We start from the raw sequence: 26,364 nt of genomic DNA on the forward strand, positions 1-26,364 counted from the left end.
ATAACTAAAAGATAATAAATGAATATAAAAATAAACAACCCCACTCTAAAATAACTAAAAATAACTGTGACTATAAATAACTAAAACTAACAAGAGAAAAACTCTAAAATAATTAAAAACACTTTTTTCTGAAAATAATTCAAAAATAATTTTAAAACTTCCAGTGAGGGGCGCCTGCGTGGCTCAGTCATTAAGCGTCTGCCCTCGACTCAGGTCATGATCCCAGGGTCCGGGGATGGAGCCCTATGTCAGGCTCTCTGCTTAGCATAGGGTCCACTTCTCCCTTTCCCTCTGCTACTCCCCCTGCTTGTGATCTCTCTCTCTGTCAAATAAATAAATAAAATTAAAAAAAAAAAGAACTTGCAGTGAATTTTTAGTAGCTAAATAAGTAATAAAATATTTATAAACAAGTAACTTTAAAGCTATAAAATGAAATAACTAGAAAACTAAAAATAGAGGTTAACTAAAAATTAACTAATATAACGAAAAATAAAAAATAACTGAAAATAACTGAAACTAATTTTAAAACCAATAAATCTAAAACGAAATACCTCATACATTAACTTGGAACCAACCCTCTCTGAAAGGATACAATCTTGGAACAAAGTAACACAAACACCACAGGAACGTTCTTGTGGGGATTCAGGGAGAAGAGCACAGGGCTGCCCCTGTAGAGGTTCAGCTCCTCCAAGGCTCGGGGAGGAGATTCTCAACGGATCTCCCCACTCCCGCCCCGGGAAAAAATTGGCAACGTCTGAAGGCATTTTTGATTGTCATAATTTGGGTGAACGGGTGGGAGGGCTGTTACTGGCATCTTGCGGGAAGAGGCCAAGGATGCTGTGAAATATCCTACAATGCGTAAGACTGCCCTCCCCTCCCCGACATAGAATTCCCCAGCCCCCAAAGTCTGAGTGCAACGTTGAGAAACCTTGGGCAGAGCGGTCCAGGACTGGGCTTCGCTAACCTCTGCAGATGCGCGTAAGCGGCTCTGGGGTTCGCGAGGTTCTCCGGGGTTCTCCGGAGCTCGCGCAGGCGTGTGAACAGCCTCGAGGCTCGCCGGCCTCCACACCTAGTCCCCGCGCAGGCGCCTGTGGAGCGAGCTTGGGAGGTTGCGGGTCTCTCTGCCCACCGCCCGGAGGTTGCGCAGGCGCGTGGAGAGCAGCTTCCAGTTTCTCCGCGGCTCATACCTGGAGGGTGGGCTCCCCGGGCAAGCCGTGGACCCTTCCTTAGTCTTCTGGAAGGTGGTCGTGGACCTTCCCCCGCGCCAGGGTGACAGATTCGGAGGGTCCGAGGCCCCTTGGCTGCTTTCTGTGTAAGGGTGGGCCGGGCCCTCAGCGGCCGCCGCAGCCTGTGAGCGGAACGAAGGCGGCCTGGGGGCCTCGGCCGAGCGGGGAGCCGCGGGGGTCTGGTACCAGTGTCAGTTCTCTGGGGAGAGGGTCCTCAGGCATCCTTCCCTCGCCCGCACTGCTTATGTCCGTAAGCTAGTTGTGTCCCCTCCCCACCCCCCCAACCGCAGGGTCCACTAAGCCAGTGGACCCTGGCTTAGTTTTGTTTGTTGTCCTGAAATTCCAACATGAGTCAGGGGAGCAACGGCTAACCAGTTCGCTTACTGTTCTTTCCTCTTTCACACTCACATGTCCTCATCGCCACCTTCTTTCTTCCCCTGGATGCTTTCTCCCGTTTCCGGGACAGATTTGGAGGAACACGTTTCATAACTGTCGTCCAACTGGAAAAGTCCGGAGAGCTGTAAGGGAGGGCACAGTGGTACACACTCAGAGTTGGCAACGCCGGGGAGTGCCTGAGCCCGGGCCAGGTGCGAGCAGTAATTCCCGGGGGCAGGTTGGAGCCCACCCTAGCTCTCCCACAGGGCCACGCAGGATTCCGGCAGGAGCCCCGTATTTATGATGAGAAACTAGTGCATTGCTAAGGAGACGGGGCCATGCTAGTCTGGGAGGGTCTGAGGCACTTTGCAGATTCAGTGACCTCAGCTTCTCGAGTTAGGCCTGGTCCTTCTGGGTGAGAATTATGAAAAGGGCGAGAGAGAGGAAACGGAGAGGAAGAGGCAGGAAGGAGAAGCTGATGGATAGGAATGAGGGAGAAAAATGAAAGAGGTAAGAAAAACATAAATTACACTCAGAGCACTGTTCTCCTTTTCCATTTCTTCTGCACCTTCAGGCTCCTCAGAGGTTTCCATGGAGATGAACTCTCTGCTGGAGCAGCCTTGGAGAAAGGGAAGAATTTGGCCTGCTGTGTGGGGGAGGGGATGGCCAGATGTTCCAGGCAGTTCCTGTCCCCAAGAACCCATTCTCCCCCATCTCTAACTCCCAATCTCCCAGGACCTGGACTGCCTCACCTTGGGGGCGGAAGTAGAGGTCTCTGATCTCCAGTTTCCCTCTCCCAGCTCAAAATTCTTTGAGTGTGTGTGACTGAGAAGACATGTCTACATGGTGCTCATAGTCCTACTCCTTGTCCTCCAAGAAAACGGTCATTGTCTTTTTGTGCTTGACGACCTTCCTGCCCTCCATCCTTCTTCCCTCCCTTCTTTTCCCCTTGCCCCCTTTTCTTTCCCCTGATTACTGCCCATTTCCCATTACCATGGTAACCTCTGTCACTGCTGTCCCCACGGGAAGTCAGAGAAGCAAGTACATCCTGCCTCTCTCTCCAATGAATTGATTCATTAATGGGCCAGTCATGTCACTGTGCACCTGTCATGTCCCTGGGGCTGCTAGACACTGAGGGGAACAGCAACGTCCCAAACACTGAGCCACTCTTTTTGCCTGCTGGAGTGCCAGTCGGTCAAAAGTTAAGCTTCACATAACCCTGTAAGAGCTTTAGCTCCATTTCACAGATGAGAAACTGAGACGAGGGAGGAATAATCATTTGGCCAAGTTCTGTTGACTGAATGGCTGAGCGGCAGCTGAGTAATCCATCCCGCAGGAATCTGAGTGTAGGACCAAGTTTCTGTTCAGGTGGAGATTGGGGTGAGGCCTTGAAGGGCATTAGCAGGGCATGGGGAGTGGGGGATCCTAGACACGGGAATCCCAAAGGAGCCTACAGTTGGGGGTGGTGGCACAGTTTTACCAATGAGCAGGAAGGGCACATGTGGGAACGCTTATACCTGCTGCCCAGAGACCTCCCAAGCTGCATTCTGGGGCCGAGGGCTCTCCCCAGAGCAGCCAGGCAGCCCCTTCCTGAAGGCCTCCAGGGACCCCACCTGATGCTGGAGGATTGTAAGGCAGCTGGACACAGTGCTCTCAGACTGCAGCAAACCTGGTTTGATTTCTAGTCCCAGGACATGGTAGGGTGAGGGGTTGAGGGTAGAGGAGAAACTGGTTCAGGGAACTGCCTCCCACTGCCCTCCCCCAGACAGGATTCAGGGGCATCCATCCACAGTAACACCCAGAGACATCTCTCTAGGGCAGTCATCCAACCCAGACCCCCTTACACCAGGGAGCAGACAGGGAGGATGAGGAATGGCAGTCTTGCTAAAAGGCTATAAGGGAAGACACTGGAGACATTGCTCTGGACCACCCTCTCCCCAACCCCCTGTCTGAACAGAAAGATGATGTTTCCAGGGTCCGTGGCCTCAGTGCCCCAGACAAAGCGGGGTGGGGGGGACCCCAGAGCCACCTGCTGGGAGGGCAGGGGTAGGGCCTGGCCTGAGGCCTCAGGCAACCATGGAGCACTCAGGGCCTGGGGGCAGCAGGACTAGGGGGGCGATGGTGCAGCTTAGACACCTGACAGCCAGTTCCAGCCACTCTGCAGTAGGTGACACCTGGAGTAAAATGATGACCAGGCACTGGTAGCAGGTTTCCCCTCTCTTGTGGGCCCAGCCAGAGGAAAGGGGACCCTCAACCCGGCACAGGGCTGCCAAAGGGGACCTCTCACACATTTGGCCACAGGTTGACTGCATCATTTCAAGGTCACCTGGGCCTTTTCCTGCCTTCAGGAAGGATCTGCCTGAGCCTGGAAAGAAATGATCTTCCCAGTGCTTCATGACCCAGATGCCACCTCCTGCCTGGGGACTGTCAGCACACAAGGCCTCCTTCATTCCTGGTACCATGGGTGAGGGTGGGGGAGGCCTGGAGTCCCTCAGGCCGCCCAGTTTAGTCTAAACCAAAGTTGTCTATACGCCTTAGAAGCAGCTCCAGAGAGATGCCCATTTTCCATCCAACACAGTGGACACACATAACATGTCTCTGAAATGAAAACAAGTTTATGGAAAAATATTCCCCTTACAGGTATGATATTCTGATCTGATCTAGTCTGTTCTAGTCTACTATTGTATTTTACTCCATTGTGTTCTATTCTATTCTATCCCATTCTATTATGGGAGACAGAGGAGGAGAGGGACTGTGGAGGTGATGGGCTACCCCACAATCACCTTGTAAGACTCTTCAAGACAGAATTTCTTCTTACACAAACGGCAGCTGCTCTGAGCGAGCCCTCCTGCATCTCCCCCATGGGTCCCAGGCTCTTGGCAGCAGAGACTATATCCTATTCTCCCAGTACCCCGCCCCCCTGCCCCCCCAGCTCCTGGGAAAGACTCAGCATACTCAGAACCAGCACACCTTGAAGAAGGTCCATCTATTAAAGCCGGAAGTGCAGGGGACAAAAGCGCAGCTCCCAGTCTGAGTTTTGCTACATCTCTGTCATTTGCATATTGAAGCCCTTCCTCCTGGATTCACTGGCCATGGGCTCTCAGGGGTTTTAGGGACTAAGTCTTAGTTCCTATAAAGGTGACAGCACTCGGGGACCCCAGAATCTTGGGCTCAGAGTCTGACAGATCCTACGAGTGAATAAATGGAAGGCCCATTGTCCAGTGGTAGGAGCAGAGATTTTGGAGTCAGTGAGACCTGAGGGTAGTTCTGACTTTGTCACTCATTTACTAGCTGTGTGGTCCTGGGTAAGTCACTTGGTCTCTCTGAGCATCCGTTTTCTTGTCTATAACAATAGTGATAATAATATCCATTGCAGTTTTGAGATCAATATTAAAAAAAGGGCTTATAAAGTAAAATGTCTGATACACCTTAGGAATTTAATAAATAACACCTGTTATTATTATGGTTAATAGTGATGACAATAATACTAAAGAGAAGGTTTCAGAACAGCTGTGGGTACTTCAAATATGCTATTATTACTCACCTTTTGAGGAGATTTGTTTGCCATTGTCTTCACCCTCATCAATATCTGGAGGAGAAAACAAATTATAAAAGTAATAAACAGCTTTGAAAGGAAACAACATGTGCACGCGTGCGCGCACACACACGCGCGCGCGAAAAACAAAACCAAACACATGGGTCCTCGAAAAACAGTCAATTTGATTACAGCAAATTTTTTTTTAATTTGGAATTTTAGTTATGTACATAAATAACAACATGAGAACAAGTTCTGAGGCTAGACATTCTCTCTAGGTGAAAGGATTTTCGATTAGTCCACTTGTAGTATGGTATCACCCAAGATAACAAAGAAGCCTAGCATAGTTTATCCTGAAGAAGAAAGCCAATTTACTACATTCGGTACTGACTTCTCTGCCATTTTTCTGTAGAAATATTGGTTTACCCCATGGAGTTTCCAATGTTTACCTATATCTGATTAAAATGGGCAGAGCATGCAGCATTCTATTTATTTCCAGGTGAATTCTTCACATTTCCTGGCTTTTGAAAGTTCTCCTTCCACAAATCTTCTGTGACTATGTATCCTCGTAAACCCCAGTCATATAATTTCTCCGCACTGACCTGGACAAATACGATGGCTTGTTGTGGGTAATAAAGAGAGGCAGCAAGTCCCATGAATCCAGGCAGATATACCAGCTTCTTTATTTTTGAGCCTCTAGCCAAAAGAAGTCCAACAATGCCAGCAAAACCAATAACACCAAGTCTTGGAAAAAATCCAGGAGGTGCATTTTGGAGATATTCATAGCTGCCTAACCCCCATTGACCCAAGCTCTGCATCTTGGGCTTAGTTTGGGAGTACATTTCCTGACACCAACTTTTATACGGCTCGCAATAATGTCGGAGATGTGAAATGCTTTCCTCAAGTGGGGTCCTTGGCTCTTCCACATATTTAGACTGACCCTCAGGAACCGAGTAGAGTGAAAGCTCATTAACCTTCACAGAAGCTTTGTGAGGTGAGTCCTTTTTAGGTGACGCATAGACTTTGAAGGTGAGCAGACTCAGGCTGGCCGGTCCCACAGCCCTCTGAATTACCTTGAACATGTTGCTGGCAGAGGTGGCTCTGGCCGATTACAGCAAAATTTTAAGTGATAGTTGCATTCTTGGAAAATGAGCAGAATGGCTCTGGTACCAATCAAGGGCTAGTGGTGCGTTGAGTAGGTACACTCTGAGTCTCTGGGGGCACTCCAAGTATATGTACCAGAATAAGCATGAAGAATGTTGGTGGAGAAGGATAAGAAGAATGGGCAAGGTGGGCTGTGAAAATTCATGCTAGTAAGGTCTGGTGTGTATTCTCTTTTCCTTCAGTGGATGATCTTTCTAGCATACATCACATAACTCCTAAGTGGTTTTGAGAATTTAATTTTAGCACTTAGTGTATAGAACTCTGAACTTTTATGTTGATTTAAAAATTGAATGAAATTTATTGACATGTGAACCTATTAGTGAGTTTTTATCCTCATCAATATACATGTTTTGGGTAAGTTACTACCTTTGAAGATAAAATCATGCCTTTCCTTTGCTGTCCACTAGATGGCATAATGGGACCACTGTAGAGTCCACTTGTTCCATGGCTGCTCCTTACCCTGCCGATTTCAAATGGGCAAACTATTTTTATTTTTCTTTCAAACTGGATTTTTCACTATTTCCTACAATTATGCAAAACTTAAAAAAATTTTTTAAAAAGTATGCACTCCTGCATGCTCGCACAAACAGGGTGAGGAGCAGAGAGAGGGGAAGAGAATCTCAAGGAGACTCCACACTGAGCATAGAGCCCTAACCAGGGTTTGATGTTAGGACGCTGAGATCCTGACCTGATAGGAAATCACGAGTCTGACACTTAACCAACTGAACCACTCAGGTGTCCCAATCATGCAAAAATTTTTAAGGCCACCTCTATCACATTTTCACTAGAGGGGCAGGGGAGTGGAGACCTGGTTTAAAATCATGGACAAGCCTTTCCTTTCCTTCCCTGGAGGAAAGAATGTGGTTAACAAGTTGTTAATGATAATATGCAAAGAGCCATCTAGGCACTAGTCTGAAAGCTTCATCTTATTTAATTCTCACAGTAAGACTATTCAGTATCATCTGCATTTTATCAAATAAAGGATGAAAAGGACTTAAGCACAAGGAAGTGACATAATTCATCCAAAAACCCAGAGCTGGGTTTGAGCTGTGAGCTCTTCACCACTATGCTGTGCTGTTAAGGACGGTCCTTCTCTGCCTTCTGGGAGTTAACTAATGGGGTCACCTTATGCCTAATGCACCCCAGCAGCTCTCTGCAGCCCACGCGACAGGAGACATCTCCAGGTTATTGCCACAGGTAATATGCTGGATTAGGATTGTTTGCTTGGTGGCCTGGGGTGTAAATGTGGACATCAGAGCTGATCTATATCTAAAGTGTCCATTTCCTTGGCAAACTTGCCTTTGGCCAAGAAGAAGTAATCACTCCTAAGCATTCAATTAATAACTTTCAGATTGCACACATTCTCACGGCATCTTTTATTTATTGATTGATTGATTTAATTTATTTTTTAAGTGTGTTTTCTGTTGCCAAAATCCTTGCCAGCTTCTAGGGCAGTCTGAGCTTGTTGTCTTGGATGTTCAGAGCTGCTAGGAGCTGAGGTCAAAGAAACTGCAGAACTGGGAAACCACCACCAAGCTCAGCAGTGAGCTGCCATCATATGTTTTGAGTTGGAACAGGCCCACAGGTGGGTAGTAGGACAAGCTGATGTAGTTAGCTGGAGTAAGTCAGAGCTTGTCCATTTTACCAGAAATGTAATAGAAATTTTTCAAGAAGACTAAAATATGAAGACCCCTAACCTGTTCATGTATTATGGCTCCAATTTTTTTAAATATGCATTTCTATAGATGAAAAGTTTGGGGTAAAATATTTACAGTGATTATTTCCAGTAATGTTTGATTCATACTTTTATTTGTCCTTTTCTTCGTTACCTGCTAAATTTTTTATAATCTGCATATATATTTTTTATAATCAGAAAATGAAGCTTAAAATACTGAAAACTTATTGGTCAGGTATCTAAAATAACCCACAATCTCACCAGAGAAGACTGTTTGCCAGACCATATTTTCTTTATCATAAGACTACATGAAATCATTCTGAATAACAACAAAATAACAAAATAATAAAAGTAACCAAGTCTAGGCCTAAAAGGAAATCCCCCCAAATCAGCAAACAACCCTTATGTGTTGCACTAAATGGCCCACAGATACTAAAGCAGCCTCCCCCAACCCCCAAGACCCTGGGGAACTAGACAAGGGACCCACATTCAGGCCTGCACTTAGGCCTGTAGCTAAGGATTAGTAGACAGTCTCAACTTCTGTTACCTTTGTGGCACAGTGGTCATTCTCATTTTACCTATCTTTCAACAGCCAGGGTTTTGAAAACCAGGGGTGCAACTAAACTCAGAATTCAAAGTTTTCAGTGCAATTCTGGCTAGTAAAATACTATTAGCGTCACTCCTTCATGTCAACCAATAGCACCAGAAAGAGCATACTCCTCTGTTCTGTGACAGTCCCATCTTGAAATTGCTTTGGTTCTTAGGAGAGCTCCCACCTCTGTGCCTTCTTCCCCTGTCCAGGCCTTACCCCTACCACCATGAGGAGTCCCTCCACTCTGTCCTCATGCCAGAAGCCATGCAGGCAAAGAAAGCAGTTGCCACACGGGAGGAAGTAATTGCTCCTACTCATCATGAGGAGGTCAAGCTGTTACCTAACAGTGTCAGAGAGGAATGTGCCTCATACTCAGGTGACCCACTGGGACATCCCCCAATACCTCCACACCCAGTTGTCACTGTAAATGGGTGAGTAAAGAACAATAGCCAGACAAGAGCCTGGGACAGCCACTGTGCTGATGAGAAGGCAGGGTACCTAGAACGAGTGGGAGGAGATGGTAGTAACAGTACAACCTAAAGACCAGCCGCCACAGCAGGTGGCATAGACTCAAGTTCAGCAGGACTCTTACTGTGTTCCTGGTGCAAACTCCCCCTTGGCAACCAAGACCTCTAGACTCACTGAGACCAAAGCTGCAGGGATGGGGAAGACAAATGCCCTGTGCAAGTCCCTAGAGAGTGGTAATGAATAAGGTAACAACTCATTCAACCTCTTGCCTCCCAGATTCACATATTCTGCTTACTGAGGGCACAGTGCCATAACATGACCATGGGTTTAAGGTATATACTGCACCCTGAAGATTAGCACCCCAACCCCACAGTGTCATGTCTAAATTATTGCACATCCTCGCTTTCAAGAGGCTATTCCATGCCTCTTGTCAGGCTGGCAGCTTCTAAATGGGGTGGTGTGTGGAAGGACTGTAGGTCAATCCTGCGGTCATATTTCTACAGCTGAGTCTGTCCATTAGAGCAATTTTGTATGGTTGATCAGATGCTACATGAGTCCTCGAACAGTGACGCATGGAGACACTGTGAGCAGGAAAGGCACACAGGTCAACCCTGCTCAGAGTGAATTATTGTACTTTCCAGCCTAGAGGGGGTCTGATGGCATCAACCGTTCTCCAGGGATAGTATCCAACTGGGAGCTCAGCATCCGTCTGAGCTGGCCAGGTGGAAATTCAGCAGTGGTTGTTGGTCTTGACAACAGGAAGGCCATGCTGCTGGGCCCATGCATAGCTTCCCACTCTGCTGTGAAGCAGTCTCTCTGAGCTAACCGTGCAGGTACTGGCGTACCAAGGAGAAAGCCAGCTGACACCTGCTGGCCAAGTCATCCAGTCAGTTTAGTTGTCTGGCACCTTTTCTGCAATGGATGGTCTCTGATGGGCATGAACACAGTATGAAGATCCTCACATTTTGAGCTTGAGTCTGTAGGTCTCTGCGCTTCTTCCCCAGTCAGATCACGTTATAATTAAATGCTAATTATTATTCTGGAAGGATGGTGGGGAAACTTGAGAAGGGTGAGCATTGTCTTGCATGTCTCATTTGAGGATTCTGCATGATCTTTGGGGGGAGAAGGATCTTTCTCCCAACAAGGGGGTGGTGGGACACTTATACCAGCCCATAAGCAGGGGGTTTGGGTCCTAGACCCAGATGTCCTTATCTCAAGCATTACAGTCCCTCATCTTCCCTATCAGGGCATGAACTGCCTGCTCTTCTACTAGCACTAGGAGCCCCAAATGATCAGGCAGCAGATTTGCCTAGGCTGAGAATTCACCCTTCTCTCACACACTGCCATGCTATAGAAGATGAGAGGCTGAACGTTGGCAAGGAAGCCCTCTGATTCTCAGATGGGGCTTTAAATTGGTGGTAAATCTGAGGTCACCCCTTTCTTCACTCTCTTCAGTGCACCCATGGTACTTAGCAATAGCCTCCAAATTCTGTGCTCCTGATACTTAATAGTCTCCCCAGACTTCTCAAATGTAGAGACTTCGCACCAACTAGTACATCCCTATCCCCCTGTATATGACCCCAGATGTCACCACAGGTGAAGATCTTAGTCACTGAACCTCTACCACAAACCAGGGCCCAGGGCTTTCCACACTCTACCTAACCAGAGCAATGGAATCCTCATTGTCACCTGGCCAGCAAGTGACCTAATAACACCAGAATCCCATCCTTATAGGACCTTTCCTGGTTCTGCCTTGCGTCAGGTTTCCCAGAAGCAGGTTGTACAAGTGAGTGGTGGAGAAAGGGCTTTCAGAGGAAACCTGTCAGAGCACTGAGGACAGAAGACAGGGCAGGGAAAAGTGGGCTCTGCTTAAGTCTGGTGCCAGCCTGATCTCCTGGCAAACCCAGACCATAGATGGCACCCCGAGTCAGTCAGCCATTTGCTGGCTGGCCATAAGTTGTCCTTGAAGGAAGCCATAACTTCTCAGGCATTTTTCTGGCTGGACAGCTCTGGTCAGCTCTAGTCGGCAATCCTCCGAAGGGCACAACTGAGAGCTGCTAGCAGCTAACCTCACAGCAACTGGCCAGTGGGTGTCTTCAGGCCCTATGACACTACAGTGTGTGGATATTTTTTTTATTAAAAAATGAATAGATTTTGTTTTTAGAGCAGTTTGAGGTTTACAGAAAAATTGAGCAGAAAAGGCAGAGTATTCCCAATCACCCCTTTCCACTGGCTCCCTACACAGTATCTCCTATTATTAACATCTTGCATTCATGTGGTACATTCGTTACAATTAGTGAACCAGCACTGATGCATTATTATTAACTAAAGCCCACAGTTTACATTAGGGTTTACTCTTTGTGCTGGACAGTTCTATGCGTTCTGACAAATGCGCAATTTCATGCTCCACCATTATGATTTCATACAGAAGTTTCACTGCCTTAAAAATCTCTTGTGTGCAGCCTGCTCATGTCCTCTCCCCCATATCCTGGTAACCATGGATCGTTTTACTGTCTCTATAGTTTTGTCTCCTCCAGAGTGTCAAACAGTTGGAATCATGCAGTATGTATTTTCAGAAGGGATTCTTTTGCTTAACAATTTGCCACTTCTGTTTCTTCGTGTCTTTTTGTGGCTTGATGGCTCATTTCTTTTTATTCCTGGATAATATTCCATTGTATGGATATATTGTAGTTTGCAATTCATTTGGTTAAATACCAAGGAATATGATTGCTGGTCTGTATGGTAAAACCATTTTTAGTTTTTGTCAGAAACTGTCAAACTGTGCCATTTTGCATGGCCACCAGCAGCTGTGAATGAAAGTTCCTATTGCTTCCTATCATCACCAGCATTTGGTGTTGTCAGTGTACTATAGACTACTTTTCACACTGTAACTCTTGAGTTCTGCTTCTTGTTTTGAGGTCTTTTTCACTTTGTTTTGTTTTGAGGTTTCCGCCAATCTTCTGAAGAGCTGACTGGTTTTTGTAAAACTAATTCGTGAAAAAGTCATCAAAGTTCACATGAACATTGTGGTTATTCCCTTGTATCTTCCTGACTTCTGAAATCAGCCTGCTCTCCTAGCACAATCACACACAGCCACACATAAATGTAAACTGTCTACAGCCAAGTCTACACTAAGACACACTTAACTGTTATCCATTCTTCTGCTCACCTTGCACCTTTGAGTCTGGTCACTTCAAATTAGCAGGGTACAGAAGGAAAAGAAGAAAGGCACCTGGACAAACCACATCCTTATGCTTTAGGTGAAGGAGTTACAACTCCCTCAAACAGCTCACATCTCTAAATTTATAGATTATGCCACTGCGTTGACCAATGTATGCGAGTATTGGTCTTCAAGCAAGGGGTCTTTTAAAAATCTCTTTAAGGGATTCTTGGCACATGAAAAAAGGAGTTAAAGGTTTCAAGAACAAAATATACTGTAGATAAGGTTGATAGGCTCAATCTTCCAATAGTCTTCAGTCCTTGAAATATAGTCCTTGAAAATCTGAAGAGTTGCCTGTTAAATAAATAACCTGGAATGGAATTATCAATATACATTTTACTCATCTGTAGGGTCCCAGCTGAAAGGAGAGTCTGATATCAGGGGTCTTCCTTCATTTTGAGCTTTTCAAAATAGAAAAGGAAGTCAGGATGTGACTGGATTAGAGACAGTATTGGGGGATAAAGCCAATTATTTAGGAGATGAAAATCTGATTTTCTCTTTTCTTAAAAAAGTTTTTTTTTTTTTATAAGCCATTACAAGATATCCATGGAAAACAAAACAAAAAAACTTCACACCTCACAGAGATTCTGCTATATCCCATTGAAGGATAGACCTTATCATGCAAAGCAAATTTAGGAACTATATTATATTCTATGAACCCTCACCAGTCAAGATTTTTCTCAGACTTTATTTTTCCTGGTCTGTATTTCCCAAATACAAAACTTTAGATCACACATATATACCCTAATTGGAAATCACTGCATTATTTTTATTTATTTATTTGGGGGAGGGGAGAGGCAGAGGGAGAAAGAGAATCCCAAGCAGACTTCACACCCAGCATGGAGCACAATGCGGGGCTAAATCTCATAACACTGAGATCATGACCTGAGCCAAAATCAAGAGTTAGACACTTAACTGACTAAGCTATCCAGGTGCCCTGACAATCACTGCTTTATTAAATAGCATTGCCATTCATATTTGTTGACCAAGACTGCATATCCAATTACTTATTACGTGACCATTTTCCTGTTAATTTGTGATTTCATGCTCATTAACATCCAAGGGTCTAGAAGTCTGACCAAGAAACATAACATTAGTTAGCTTTGCCCCTGAGTGGGGGTGTGGGATCTGTGTATGTTTCTTCAATGACTTGTGTACTTTGTAGACACTCAATAAATGTGTTAACTAAAATTCCTCCCAGAGACCTTTACTAAATAAATTTAGGCCTGAATACATGCCTCATGTCCCAACAAATTAATCACATAATCATCCAAAACCAAAATCTCAAATACTAAATTCCCGAGACTTTGATTATGGGCAGTGGTAAAAGCATAAAGTAGAAGGTCTTTTGGAAAAGGTTATCTACACAGCCAGGGAAAGATAAGATGATGACAAAAGCAGCACATACAGAACCCCATAAACCATAATCTATTCCGTCATTAAGATATAAAGTATAAAAAGCTTCCACACTTGTTTTTGTGATCCCATACCAAAATTTGGCCATCCGGAAAACTGATCCACAGAGAGGTCAGGGCTGAAGTCTCATGGGGAACCAGCTGGGTCAAATGCTCCTAACCTTTCCATGGAAAGCTTGGAGATCAGATGAAATCCATAAATCTTGGACAGAGCAAGAAATAAAGTTGCCATGAGCCAGTGTCTTTATTCCTAAGCAGAGACATTCTGGCAATGCTCTTATCCTTACTTTCCTTAAGAGGTCAGCTTTTCCAAAGAGGTAGTCACTTTCAATGTGAAACATTTACCCTTCATTTTAATCTGAGCCTAATTGGATCTACACAGATGAACAGCAAAAAAACTAAATGATATCTTTCTTCTTGCTCACATGCTTAAGGAAAGGCTGAGACTCAGGCATGTCTTTTTCAGCTTCTATCACCCATTATGCTCCACTCTCCCACTGGATCCTACCTCTAATCCCATGTATGCTGGGGACTGGGTCTTCCTTACTGCTGGTAGCTCTTTCCATATTTTCAATGCAGTGTACAAATTCCACTCCAATGTCTTTGCTTTAGAGAAATATACATGAACATTGAACCACAGGAAAGAATGGCACATACATTCCTCCCTATACCAGCTGGAGTGGTGCTGCTCACGTAGGTTCTCCTAAAGTCTCAAGGACCTGCTTATCCTCCTCCTCCACTTTAGTCTAAGTCTTGGCCCAGCTCTGTGCATGACATCCAATAAAGGACTGTTCAACGGACAACACTTGCTGGATTATACAGTAACATCTAACCAGCTGCAAGTCTTTTTTTTTCCCTTAAGGTTTTATTTTTAAGTAATCTGTACACCCAGTATGGGGCTTCAACTCACAACCCTGAGGTCAAGAGTTCCTTGTTTTACCAGCTGAGCCAGCCAGGCGCCCCTGGCTATAAGTCTTAAAGTGGGAGAGGTGAGGGGGAGGAATCCCCTTTCATCCTCTCATAAGCTGCCCCATTGGCTCACTATAGCTCCCTCCTTCTCTCTTCTCTGTCCTGAAATGCCAACTATTAATAGTAACTCTTTTGGGTTAGACTAGCTCAACAAATAAACACTTGCAAGGCGCTGGACGTCTGAGGTGAATGAGATGTGTCCTGAGCTAAACCTCATCACCCCTGACTCTGCTTGCAGAGGAGTTTGCCAGCCTGACATGATTATTCAACGAGTTCTTTTATTTGTTTATTCACTAAACATTTACTGAGCACCTATGAGTGCCAGGCCCTTGTATATTATGAGGCCCAAGGGAAGCTAAAACTACTAAAACAACCTTCATGCTCTAGACGAATTCATGGTCTAGTGGGGAGAAAAACTTAAACACATCATAAAATTATAATATAGCCTGTTGGATGAGGTGATAGAGTACTCTGTGAGAGTGTGGGTGCCTTGTCCAGAATGTATGAAGTTACTATGTTCAGCCATCCCAAGGGTTAAAGGTGGTACAGGAATGGACTGGGAGGATAACTGGATATGTGTCAGAGCTCTGTAAAATGCTAGACAGACATAAGGTCCTGGTAGTCCCAATCCTGAAACCTCCCTCCCCCATTGCCTGATGCTTCTGAGTCTATGTTCTGTCTGGGAAGTCTCTTCTCCTCTCAGGGATCAGCTCAAGGCCCTGCTCTGGTCAGCTGCTGAAAAGTTGTACGAAATTGACCCCCTGTTTGGCAGTCTGTAAGAGGAAGGTGCTAGACAATGTCTCTGGGCCTTTCTTTGGGTTCAGTAGGGCTTTTTTTTTTTTTTTAATCTACATGCTAAGGTCTGGTTCTGCTTATTTTTTTGTACTTTTCATTCCAGTAACTTATTTATTTTCTAACTGGAAGTCTACACCTCTTAATCCCCTTCACCTATTTTCCCCATTCCCCACCACCCACACCCTGGCAACCTATAGAACCCATAGAACCCTGGTTCTCTATAGATCTAAATATAATAAATATAATCAGTTATTTCTTTTTTGTTATTATTGAGTGGTTGGTTGGTTTTTTAGTCCATATGTAAGTGAAATAATATAATATTTGTCTTTCTTTGACTTATTTCACTCAGCATAATACCCTCTAGGTCCATCCCATGCTGTTGCAAATGGCCAGACTTCATTCTTTTTTAGGGCTGAGTCATATTCCACTATGTACATATATCACATCTTCTTTATTCACTCATCTATCTATGGACACTTGGGTTGCTTTCATAACTTGGCTATTGTAAATAATGCTACATTAAATATAAGGGTACATATATCTTTTTGAATTAGTGGTTTCATTTTCTTTGGGTAAATACCCAGAAGTAGAATTATTGGATAGTATGGCACTTTTATGCTTAGTTTTTTGAGGAATCTCTGTACTGTTTTCCATAATGGCTGTACCAATTAACATCCCCACTGTACCCAAGGATTCCCTTTTCTCCACTTTCTCAGCAACATTTGTTATCTCTTGTCTTTTTGATACTAGCCATTCTGACTGGTGTGAGGTGGTATCTCATTATGGTACTGACTTGCATTTCCCTGATAATCAGTGATGTTGAGCATCTTTTCATGTGTCTGTTGGCCATCTGCATGTCTTTTTAGGGAAACAGTCTACTCAAATCCTCTGTTCATTTTTTAATCAGATTGAGGGTTTTTTGGCATTGAGTTGTATGAGTTCTTTATCTACTTTGGATAGTTGTGCCTAATTGAATATATCATTTACAAATGTTTTCTCTATTCAGTAGGCTGACTTTTTTGTTTGCTGGTGGCTTCCTTTGCTGTGTAAAAGCTTTTTAGTTTGATGTAATCCCAGTAGTTTATATTTTTGCTCTTGATTCCTTTGCCTGGGGAGACTTACCCAGAAAAACATTGCTAAGGCTGATTTCCAAGAGATTACTGCCTATGTTTCCTTTTAGGAATTGTGTGGTTTTGGCCTTACACTTAGGTCTTTAATCCATTTTGAATTATTATTGTGTACAGTATAAGAAAGTGGTCCAGTTTCATTCTTTTGTATATAGCTGTCTAGTTTTCCCAACAACATTTATGGAAGATACTGTTTTTTCCCCATTATGTAATCTTGCCTCCTTTGTTACAGATTTTTTAACCATATTAGCATGGGTTTATTTATGGGCTGTCAATTGTGTTCCACTGATCTTTGTGTCTATTTTGTGCCAGTATTGTTTTGATTACTATAGGTTTGTAGTAAATCTTGGAATCTGGATTGTGATAGCTCCAACTTTGTTCTTCTTTCCCGATATAGTTTTCACTATTTGGGGGTCTTTTGTGGTTCTAAACAAATTTTATAATTATTTGTTATAGTTCTGTGAAAAATACTATTGGTATTTTGATAGGAATTACATTAAATCTATAGATTGTTTTGGTGGATATTTTTTTTAATTTTTTTTAAAATTTATTTATTTGAGAGAGAGAGAGAGATCACAAGTAGGCAGGGAGGCAGGCAGAGAGAGAGGGGGAAGCAGGCTCCCCGCCAAGCAGAGAGCCCGATGTGGGGCTTGATCCCAGGACCCTGAGATCATGACCTGGGCCAAAGGCAGAGGCTTAAGCCACTGAGCCACCCAGGTGCCCTTGGTGGATATTTAAACAATATTTTTCTTCAAAAGCATGAGCTTCATATATTTTTCCATTTATTTGTGTCATCTCTGATTTCTTTCATCAATGTCTTATAGTAAAGTACAGGTCTTTCATCTCTGGTTAAATTTATTCCTAGATATTGTACTCTTTTTGATACAATTGTAAATAGGATTATTTTCTTAACTTCTCTTTCTGCTATTTCTTTAGTAGTGTATAGAAACACAACAGATTTCTGTATGTTGATGTATCCTGCAACTTTACGGAACTCATTTATTACTTCTAATAGTTCTTTTTGGGGTAAAGTTTTTGGAGATTCTTATATATAATATCATGTTATCTGGAAATAGTGAACATTTTACTTCTTGCCTGCCAATCTGAATGCCCTTTATTTCTTTTTCTTGCCCAATGGCTAAGACCTCCAGTATTAAGCTGATTAAAAGTGGTGAGAATTGATAGCCTTGGTTTTTTCCTGATCTTAGAGGAAAAGCTCTCAGTTTTTTACTGTTGAGTATAAGGTTAACTGGGGGTTTTTCATATATGGCCTTTATTATGTTGAAGTATGTTTCCTCTAAATCTACTTTGTTGAGAGATTTTTTTTTATCATAAATGGATGTTGAATATTGTCAGATGTTTTTTCTGCATCTATTGAGATGACTGTATGATGTTTAGCCTTCATTTTGTTAACATGATGTATCACATTGATTGATTTCACAAATCCATCTTTGTATCCCTGGAATAAATCCCACTTGATTGTGGTGAAATACCCTTTTAATGTATTTTTGAATTCAGTTTGCTAATATTTTGTTGAGGATTTTTCAGCTGTGTTCATCAGGGATATTGGTTTATAATTCTCTCTTTTTTTTTTTTAATAGTATCTTTGGTTTTGGTATCAGGATAATGCTGGCCTCATAGCATGAATTTGGAAGCATTCCTTCCTCTTCCATTTTTTGGAATAGTTTGAGAAGAATAGGTATTAACTCTTTTTTAAATGTTTTGTAGAATTCACTTGTGAAACTGTCTGGTCCTGGACTTTTGTTTTTTAGGAGTTTTTTTTCTTTATGGATTCAATTTTGTTACTAGTAATTAGTCTGTTCATATTTTCTATTTCTTCCTGATTCAGTCTTGGAAAATGGTATGTTTCTAGGAATTTATCCATTTCTTCTAGGATGTCCAAATTGTTGGCATAAAATTTTTCATAGTAATCTCTTATAATCCTTTGTATTTCTCTCGTGTCAGTTGTAACTGCTCTTTCATTTCTGATTTTATTGGAGTCCTCTCTCTTTTTCTCCTGATGAGCTCAGTTAAATGTTTATCAGTTTTGTTTAGCTTTTCAAAGAGCCAACTCTTAGTTTCATTGATCCTTTCTATATTTTTTAGTCTCTATTCCATTTATTTCCACTCTGATCTATATTACCTCCTTCTTTCTACTAACTTTAGGTTTTGTTTTATCTTTCTAGTTCCTTGTTTGTTTTTTTTTTTATTTCTTTTCAGTGTAACAGAATTCATTGTTTTTGCACCACACCCAGTGTCTAGTTCCTTGTTTTTAAAGATTTTATTTATTCATTTAGAGAGAGAACACATGAATGCACCAGTAGGGGCAGAAGCAGAAGGGGAAGGAAAGGGACAAGCAGACTCTGTGTTGAGCATGGAGCTCCACACAGAGCTCAATCTTACAACACTGAGATCATCACCTGAGCTGAAACCAAGAGTTGCTTAACCAACTGAGCCACCCAGGTGCCCTCTAGTTCCTTTATGTGTGAGGTTAAATTGTTTATTTGAGATTTCCTTTTCTTTCTTGAGGTACATCTGTGTCACTTAAAAGAGCTTTAGCTGTGGTACAAAGATTTTTAACTGTAGCATTTCCATCTTCATTTGTCTGCAGGTATTTTTTTCATTTTCACTATGATTTCTTCATGACCCACTTGTTTAGAAACACAGTATTTATCTTCCATGTTTTTGTGTTTCTTCTAGTTTTTTCCTGTAACTGATTTTTAAAGATTTTTTTTTTTTTTAATTTTTTTGAGAGAGGGAGAGTTCATGCATATAGGCATGAGCGGGGAGTTGGGGGAGGGCCAGAATGAGAGTCTCAAGCAGGTTCCACACCCATGATGGAGCCCAATGTGGGGCTTGATCTCATGACCCTGAGATCATGACCTGAGCCAAAACCAAGTGTTGGACACTTAACCAATTGAGCCACCCAGGCACCCAATTTTTGTCTTTCTTAGGTAATCTCTACACCCCACATGGGGCTTTAACTTATAATCCTGCAATCAAGAGTTGCATGCTCTACTGACTAGCTAGACAGGTGCCCCTCCTGTAACTGGCTTTTTTGGTGGGGGGCAGGGGGAGAGGGGATAGAGAATCCTAGGGCTCAATCTTACAACCCTGAGATCATAACCTGAGCTGAGATCAAAAGTCGAATGCTTAACTGAATGAGCCACCCAGACACTCCTTGATTTTTAATTTCACATTGTTGTGGTTGGAAAAGATGCTTGATATGATTTAAATCTTCTTAAATTTATTGAGACTTATTTTTGGCCTATCATGATATCTGTTCTGGGGAATATTCCATGTGGGGTTCTGCTTCTTATCTAGATTTTACATTCCTGTCACAACATAGGGAGCACAGTGCTAGGACTTGAGAAGAGCTTGAGAATGTATTTATGAATTGTTAACTAAATAAATGCCATGTCCTCATAACAAACACATATCATTTTTGTGTGGGTTAGAGCAGGGCAACATGATTCAGTTAAAACCTAAATTGTAAATTAAGCACAATTTTGTTAAGATGTCTTTTCTTACCAAGTTGATCTATAGATTTTACACAGTACCAAGCAACATCTCGGCAAGCTTTTTTGTAGAAATTGAAAAGCTGATTCTAAAATTCATACAGAAAGATAAAGAATGTAGAATAGCCAAAACAACTTTAGAAAGGAAAAACAGAAGATGGAAGTGGAGTAGGAGGACCCTAGGCTCACCTCATCCCACAAATACAACTAGATAACTGTGGAATCATCCTAAATACACCAGAAATTGACCTAAAGACTGACAGAACAAACTCTACAACTAAAGGGAGAGAAAAAGCCACAAGAAGGAAGGTAGCAAGTGCAGAGATGTGGTTTAGGGGAGAAACAGATCACAGCTGCTGCAAAGGGAAGGAAGTCATGATCACAGAGAAGGGTGAGAGAGAGAGGAGCACACAGAGGAATGAATAAGCAGAATGTTTCCCCATAGACACTGGCTTGGAAAATGAGAGGGGCTGAATTTTCATGAGTTCTTGCAAACAGCAGGGCTAAAAGCCTGGAATTGTAAAGGTCAGTGGGCTTGGCTGGGATAGGGCCAGGAGAGCACTGAGCTGCTCCTGGAGAGAAGGCAGGCAAACAACCCCAGACCATACAGTGTGGCAACAGTCATCTGAACAGTGCCTGAGGCATGCAGTGGAGAGATTATTTGCTCTTCTTAGAGTGTGTCCCTGAGAGGCAGTATTTGTGGAGATGCCTCTCTGGGGACAAAGGAGATAACTTGTATCATTGCCCTCCCTTGCCCCTCAGCATAAACATAGAACCACCTGCAGGAAGTAATTCCAACACTTGCTGCCTAACTAGCTTACACCAAGCCCTAACCCTTGCACTCCAGGGGATCTACTCTTCTCAGGAACACTTGCTTCAGTCCTAGCTTGGTGGTCTCCTCTCCCAGAAGACCAATACAAACTCTTGCCCACACCACATCTCCCACTCAGAGAGTTTTGCAGGACCTCAGTTCTGATGGAGGTGGTGACAGGTCTCATTTCACAAGCAGACCAGAGCACACTTAGTTAAAACCTGCCACATTCAGGTCAGGGACCAATCACTACTCACAGCAGGCAAGGAGAACCTCTGCAGAAGACTGGCCTAAAGGATAGAGTAGCCAGAACACAATAGCAGAGCGCATGGAGCACACACTGAAGATACCACCTGGAGCACCAGGCCCAGGGCACTACATGACCTCTTCTTTATAAGACTGTTATTTTCAGGAGCAGAAGATATAACTGGTTTTTCTAACATAGAGAAGAAGACAGAAACCTAGACAAAAATGCCAAGATGGAAGAATTCATCCCAAATGAAAGGACAAGATAACTCCATGGCCAGAGATCTAAGCAAAACAGATATAAGTAACATGCCTGATAGAAAATTTAAAGAAATGATCATTAGGATATTCACTAGGCTTGAGAAAAGAACAGAAGGCATCAACGAAACCCTTACCACAGAGGTAAAAGAGCTACAAAAGAATCAATCAGAAATGAAGAGTGCAATAAATGAGATTAGAAACATGGTTGATTCAATGAAAGCAGGCTGAAAGAAGCAGAGAAATGAACTAATGACCTGGAAGACAAAATAATGGAAAGGAAGGAAGATGAACAAATGAGAAGGAAAAAATATGCAAACTGAGAATAGACTTAGGGAACTTAGTGACTCCATCAAATGTAATAACATTCATATTATAGGAGTCCCAGGAGAAGACGGGGGACAGAAAATTTATTTGAAGAAATAATAGCTGAAAACTAACCTAATCTGGGGAAAGAAAGAGACATCCAGAGTGAGAAGACACAGAGAACTCCCATTAAAATCAACAAAAGCAGTCCAACATCAAGACATATGGTAATTAAATTTGCAAAATATAGTGATAAAGGAAAAATCATAAAAGCAGCAAATGAATTCATTAATTATAAGGGAAAACCCATAAGGCTAAGCTGGAGATTTTTCAACAGAAACTTGGCAAGCCAGGAGGGAGTGGCATGATATATTCAAAGTACTAAATGGGAAAAATCTGCAACCAAGAATATTCTATCCAGCAAGACTCTCATTCATAATAGAAGGAGAGATAAAGAGTTTCCCAGACAAACAAAAACTAAAGGAGCTTGTGACCACTAAACCAGTTCTGAAAGAAATATTAAAGGGGACTCTTTGAGTGGAAAGGAGATAACAAAAATGACAATAGAATGCCAGGAAACACAAAATCAGTAAAAAAATGAATTTTTCTGTAAAGATCAGTCAAGGAACTCACAAAAAAGGAAATAAAAGATAATAACTATGCTTAAAACATGGGGAGAAGAGGAGAAAAGAATGGGTTCAAATTTGAATAACCATCAACTTAATATAGACTGCGATTTTCAGAAGAGGTTATATACAAACCTAATGGTCACCATATATCAAAAAATACTAATAAACATGCAAAGAATAAAGAGAAATAAGTCCAAATATATTACTAAAGAAAATCAGCAAAACATGAAAGAGAGAAAAGTATTCAAGGATCAGAGAAAATCTCCAGAAACAACCACAGAATAGTTACTGTGAATGTAAATGAACTAAATGCTCCAATCAAAAGACACAAAGTATCAGAATGGATTAAAAAAAAAAAAAAAAAACAAGACCCATGTTATGTTGCCTACAAGAGACTCATTTTAGACCTAAAGACACATGCAGATTGATGGTGAGGGGTTGGAAAACACATATCACACAAATGGATGTCAAAAGAAATCAGGAGTAGCAATTCTTATATTGGACAAACTGTAGTTTGTTTTTTAAGTAGGCTCCATGCCAGTGTGCAACCCAATGCAGGACTTGAACTCATGACCCTGAGATCAAGATCTGAGCTGAGATCAAGAGTCAGATGCTTAACTGACTGAGACAACTGGGTACCCTAGACAAACTGGACTTTAAAACAAAGGCTATAACAAGAGACAAAGCAGGGCATTACATAATAATAAAGAGGACAGGGTGCCTGGGTGGCTCAGTGGGTTAAAGCCTCTGCCTTTGGCTCAGGTCATGATCCCAGGGTCCTGGGATCGAGCCCCACATCGGGCTCTCTGCTCAGTGGGGAGCCTGCTTCCCCCTCTCTCTCTGCCTGCCTCTCTGCCTACTTGTGATATCTGTCTGTCAAATAAATAAATAAAATCTTTTAAAAAAAATAATAAAGAGGACAATCCTACAAGAAGATAAAACAATTACAAAAATTTATGCACCCAACATTGGAGCACCCAAATATATAAAACAATTTACAACATAAAGGAAATAATCAATAATAATACAACAATAATAGGAGCTATTAACACTCCACTTACATCAATGGACAGATCATTTAACCAGAAAATTGAGAAGTAAACAATGGCTTTGAATGACACACCAGACCAGTGGACTTAACAGATACATTTCATCCTAAAACAGCAGGCTATACATTCTTTCCAAGTGCACATAGAACATTCTCCAGAATATATCACATATTAGATCACAAACAGGCCTCAACAAATACAAAAAGACTGAAGTCATACCATACAACTTTTCTGACCACAATGCTGTCAACCTAGAAGTCAACCACAAGAAAAAAATCTGGAAAGACCACAAACACACACAGGTTAAACAACATACTACTAACCAATGAACAAGTCTACCAGGAAATCAAAGAAGAAATTAACAAATGCATGGAGACAAATGAAAATGAAAACACAACAGTCCAACACCTTTGGGATACACCAAAACCAGTCCAAGAGGGAAGTACATAATAATACTGGCCTACCTCAAGAAGCAATAAAAATCTCAAATAAACAACCTAATCTTATACCTAAAGGAGCTATAAAAAGAACAATAAATGGAGCATACAGCCAGCAGAAGGAAGGAAATAATAAATATTAGAGCAGAAATAAATGGTATAGAAACTAAAATAAATGAACAAATCAATGAAACCAGGAGCTGGTTCTTTGAAAAATTAATAAAATTGATAAACCTCTAGCCAGAGTTATTAAAAAGAGAAAGGACCCAAATAAATAAAATCACAAATGAAAGAGGAAAAATAACAACAATACAAATACAGAATACAAACAATTATAAGAGAATATTATGGAAAACTATATGCCAACAAACTGGACTACCTACAAGAAATGGATAAATTTCTAGAAACATATAAATTACCAAAACTGAAACAAGAAGAAACAGAAAACTTGAACAGACCAATAACCATCAAAGAAATTGAATCAGTAATAAAAAAAATCCTAACAAAGAAAAGTCCAGGACCAGATAGGCTCACAGCTATCTGTAGAATTCTCCAAACATTTAAAGAAGAGTTAATACAGATTCTTCTCAAACTATTCCAAAAAATAAAAGAGGAAGGAAAGCTTCCCAATTCATCCTTTGAGGCCAGCATTACCCTGACAACAAAACCAGATAAAGATACCACACACACACATAAAAGAGAACTACAGACCAATATCTCTGATGAGCATAGATACAAAAATACTCAACAAAATCTAACAATACATTAAAAGAACCATTCACCATGATAAAGTGGAATTTATTTCTGGGTTGCAGGATTCCTGGTTTCCGTATTTACACATCAATCAACATGATACATCACCTTAATAAAAAAAAAAAAAGGATAAGAACCATATGACCATTCTACTAAATACAGAAAAAGCATTTGACAAAGTACACGTCCATTCATGACAAAAACCCTCAACAAAGCAGGGATAGAGGGAACATACCTCAACATAATGAAGGCCATATATGGAAAAACCCACAGTTAGTATCCTAAATGAGGAAAACCTGAGAGCTTTCCTTCTACAGTCAGGAGCAAGACAAGGATGTCTACTCTCACCACTTTTATTCAAACTAATACTGGAAGACCTAGCCACAGCAAGCAGACAACAAAAAGAAATAAAAGGCATCCAAATAGGATAGCCAGGGAAGAAGTCAAACTTTTACTGATTACAGATGATATGATATTATATATAGAAAACCAGAGACTCCACCAAAAAAATGCTAGAAACTAAAATGAATTTGGTAAAGTCACAGAATACAAAATCAAACTATGGAAATCTGTTGTATTTCTTTTTTTCCCTTCTTTTCTCTCTCTTTTTTAAAAATTTAAATTCAATTTAAACACAACACATAGTACATCATTAGTTTCAAACGTAGTGTTCAACATTTCATCAGTTGCATGTAACACCCAGCACTCATCATAACACGTGCCCTCCTTAATGCCCATCACCTAGTAACCCCTTCCCCCAACCCACCTCCCTTTCATCAACCCTCAGTTTGTTTCCCATAATTAAGAGTTTCTTACCATTTGTCTCCCTCTCTGATTCCTTTCCATTCAGTTTTCCCTCCCTTCACTTATGGTCCTCTGCACTGTTTCTTACATTCTATATATGAGTGAAACCATATGATAATCGTCTTTCTCCAACTGACTCATTTCATTTAACATAATACCCTCCAATTCCATCCACATCAATGCAAATGGTAAAGATTCATCCTTTCTGATAGCTGAGTAATATTCTATTGTATATATACACCACATCTTCTTTATCCATTCATCTGTTGAAGGACATCTCGACTCCTTCCACAGTCTGGTTATTGTGGACATAAACACTGGGGTGCAGGCACCCTTCACTTCAACACACCTGTATCTTTGGGGTAAACACCTAGTAATGCAATTGCTGGATTGTAAGGTAGCTCTATTTTTAACCTCTTGAAGAAACATTCACACTGTTTTCCAGAGTGGCTGTACCAGCTTGCATTCCCACTAACAATGTAGGAGGGTTCCCCTTTCTCCACATCCTCACTAAGATTTGTTGTTTCCTGTCTTCTTAATTTTAGCCATTCTGACTGGTGTAAGGTGGTATCTCATTGTGGTTTTTTGGTTTGTATTTTGCTGATGAGAAGTGATGTGGAGCATTTTTTCACTGTCAGCCATATGTCTCCTTTGGAGAAATGTCTGTTCATGTCTTCTGCCTATTTCTTGACTGGATTATTTGCTTTTTGGGTGTTGAGTTTGATAAGTTCTTCATATTACTAGTCCTTTATCTGATAATACATTTGCAAATATCTTTTCCTATTCTATAGGTTGCCTTCTGACTGTTTCCTTTGCTGTGCAGAAGCTTTTTATCTTGATGAAGTCCCAACAGTTTGTTTTTGTTTTTGTTTAATTTGCCTTTGGAGACCTGTCTAGCAAAAAGTTGCTGCATGGCATTTCTATACACCAATAATGAAGCAGCAGAAAGAGAAATTAAGGAATCATTATTATTTATAATTGCACCAAAACCA

At 41.8% G+C, this 26,364-nt stretch overlaps 2 protein-coding genes across 5 annotated transcripts in view; both read right to left on the reverse strand.

The window, feature by feature from the left end:
* Nucleotides 1-452: 452 nt before the first annotated feature.
* MCF2L2 (MCF.2 cell line derived transforming sequence-like 2) overlaps nucleotides 453-26,364 on the reverse strand; it is a 259,359-nt gene continuing 233,447 nt past the window's right edge. For 2 of the 4 annotated variants that reach the window (XM_047731445.1, XM_047731474.1), the window contains 3 exons: nucleotides 5,146-5,190; nucleotides 2,132-2,247; nucleotides 453-1,744 (listed from right to left, as the gene is read on the reverse strand). In XM_047731445.1, the coding sequence (XP_047587401.1) occupies nucleotides 1,631-1,744; nucleotides 2,132-2,247; nucleotides 5,146-5,190 (275 nt within the window). In that variant the 3' untranslated portion in view covers nucleotides 453-1,630. The remainder of the gene's footprint in view (nucleotides 1,745-2,131; nucleotides 2,248-5,145; nucleotides 5,191-26,364) is intronic. The other 2 variants (XM_047731452.1, XM_047731463.1) reach the window with 2 other exon arrangements.
* Nucleotides 5,248-8,114, reverse strand: LOC125100969 (MICOS complex subunit MIC26-like). Its single transcript, XM_047731559.1, has one exon. It carries the CDS (start codon nucleotides 6,216-6,218, stop codon nucleotides 5,622-5,624), a length of 597 nt encoding a protein of 198 aa, XP_047587515.1. The 5' UTR covers nucleotides 6,219-8,114; the 3' UTR covers nucleotides 5,248-5,621.

The sequence above is a fragment of the Lutra lutra genome, chromosome 1 (genome assembly GCF_902655055.1).
Source record: "Lutra lutra chromosome 1, mLutLut1.2, whole genome shotgun sequence".
NCBI classification, from domain to species: Eukaryota; Metazoa; Chordata; class Mammalia; order Carnivora; family Mustelidae; genus Lutra; species Lutra lutra.

Bases quoted from the DNA above. Each gene is read 5' to 3' on its own strand.
- LOC125100969 (XM_047731559.1), bottom strand. From the start codon at position 6,218: ATGTTCAAGGTAATTCAGAGGGCTGTGGGACCGGCCAGCCTGAGTCTG.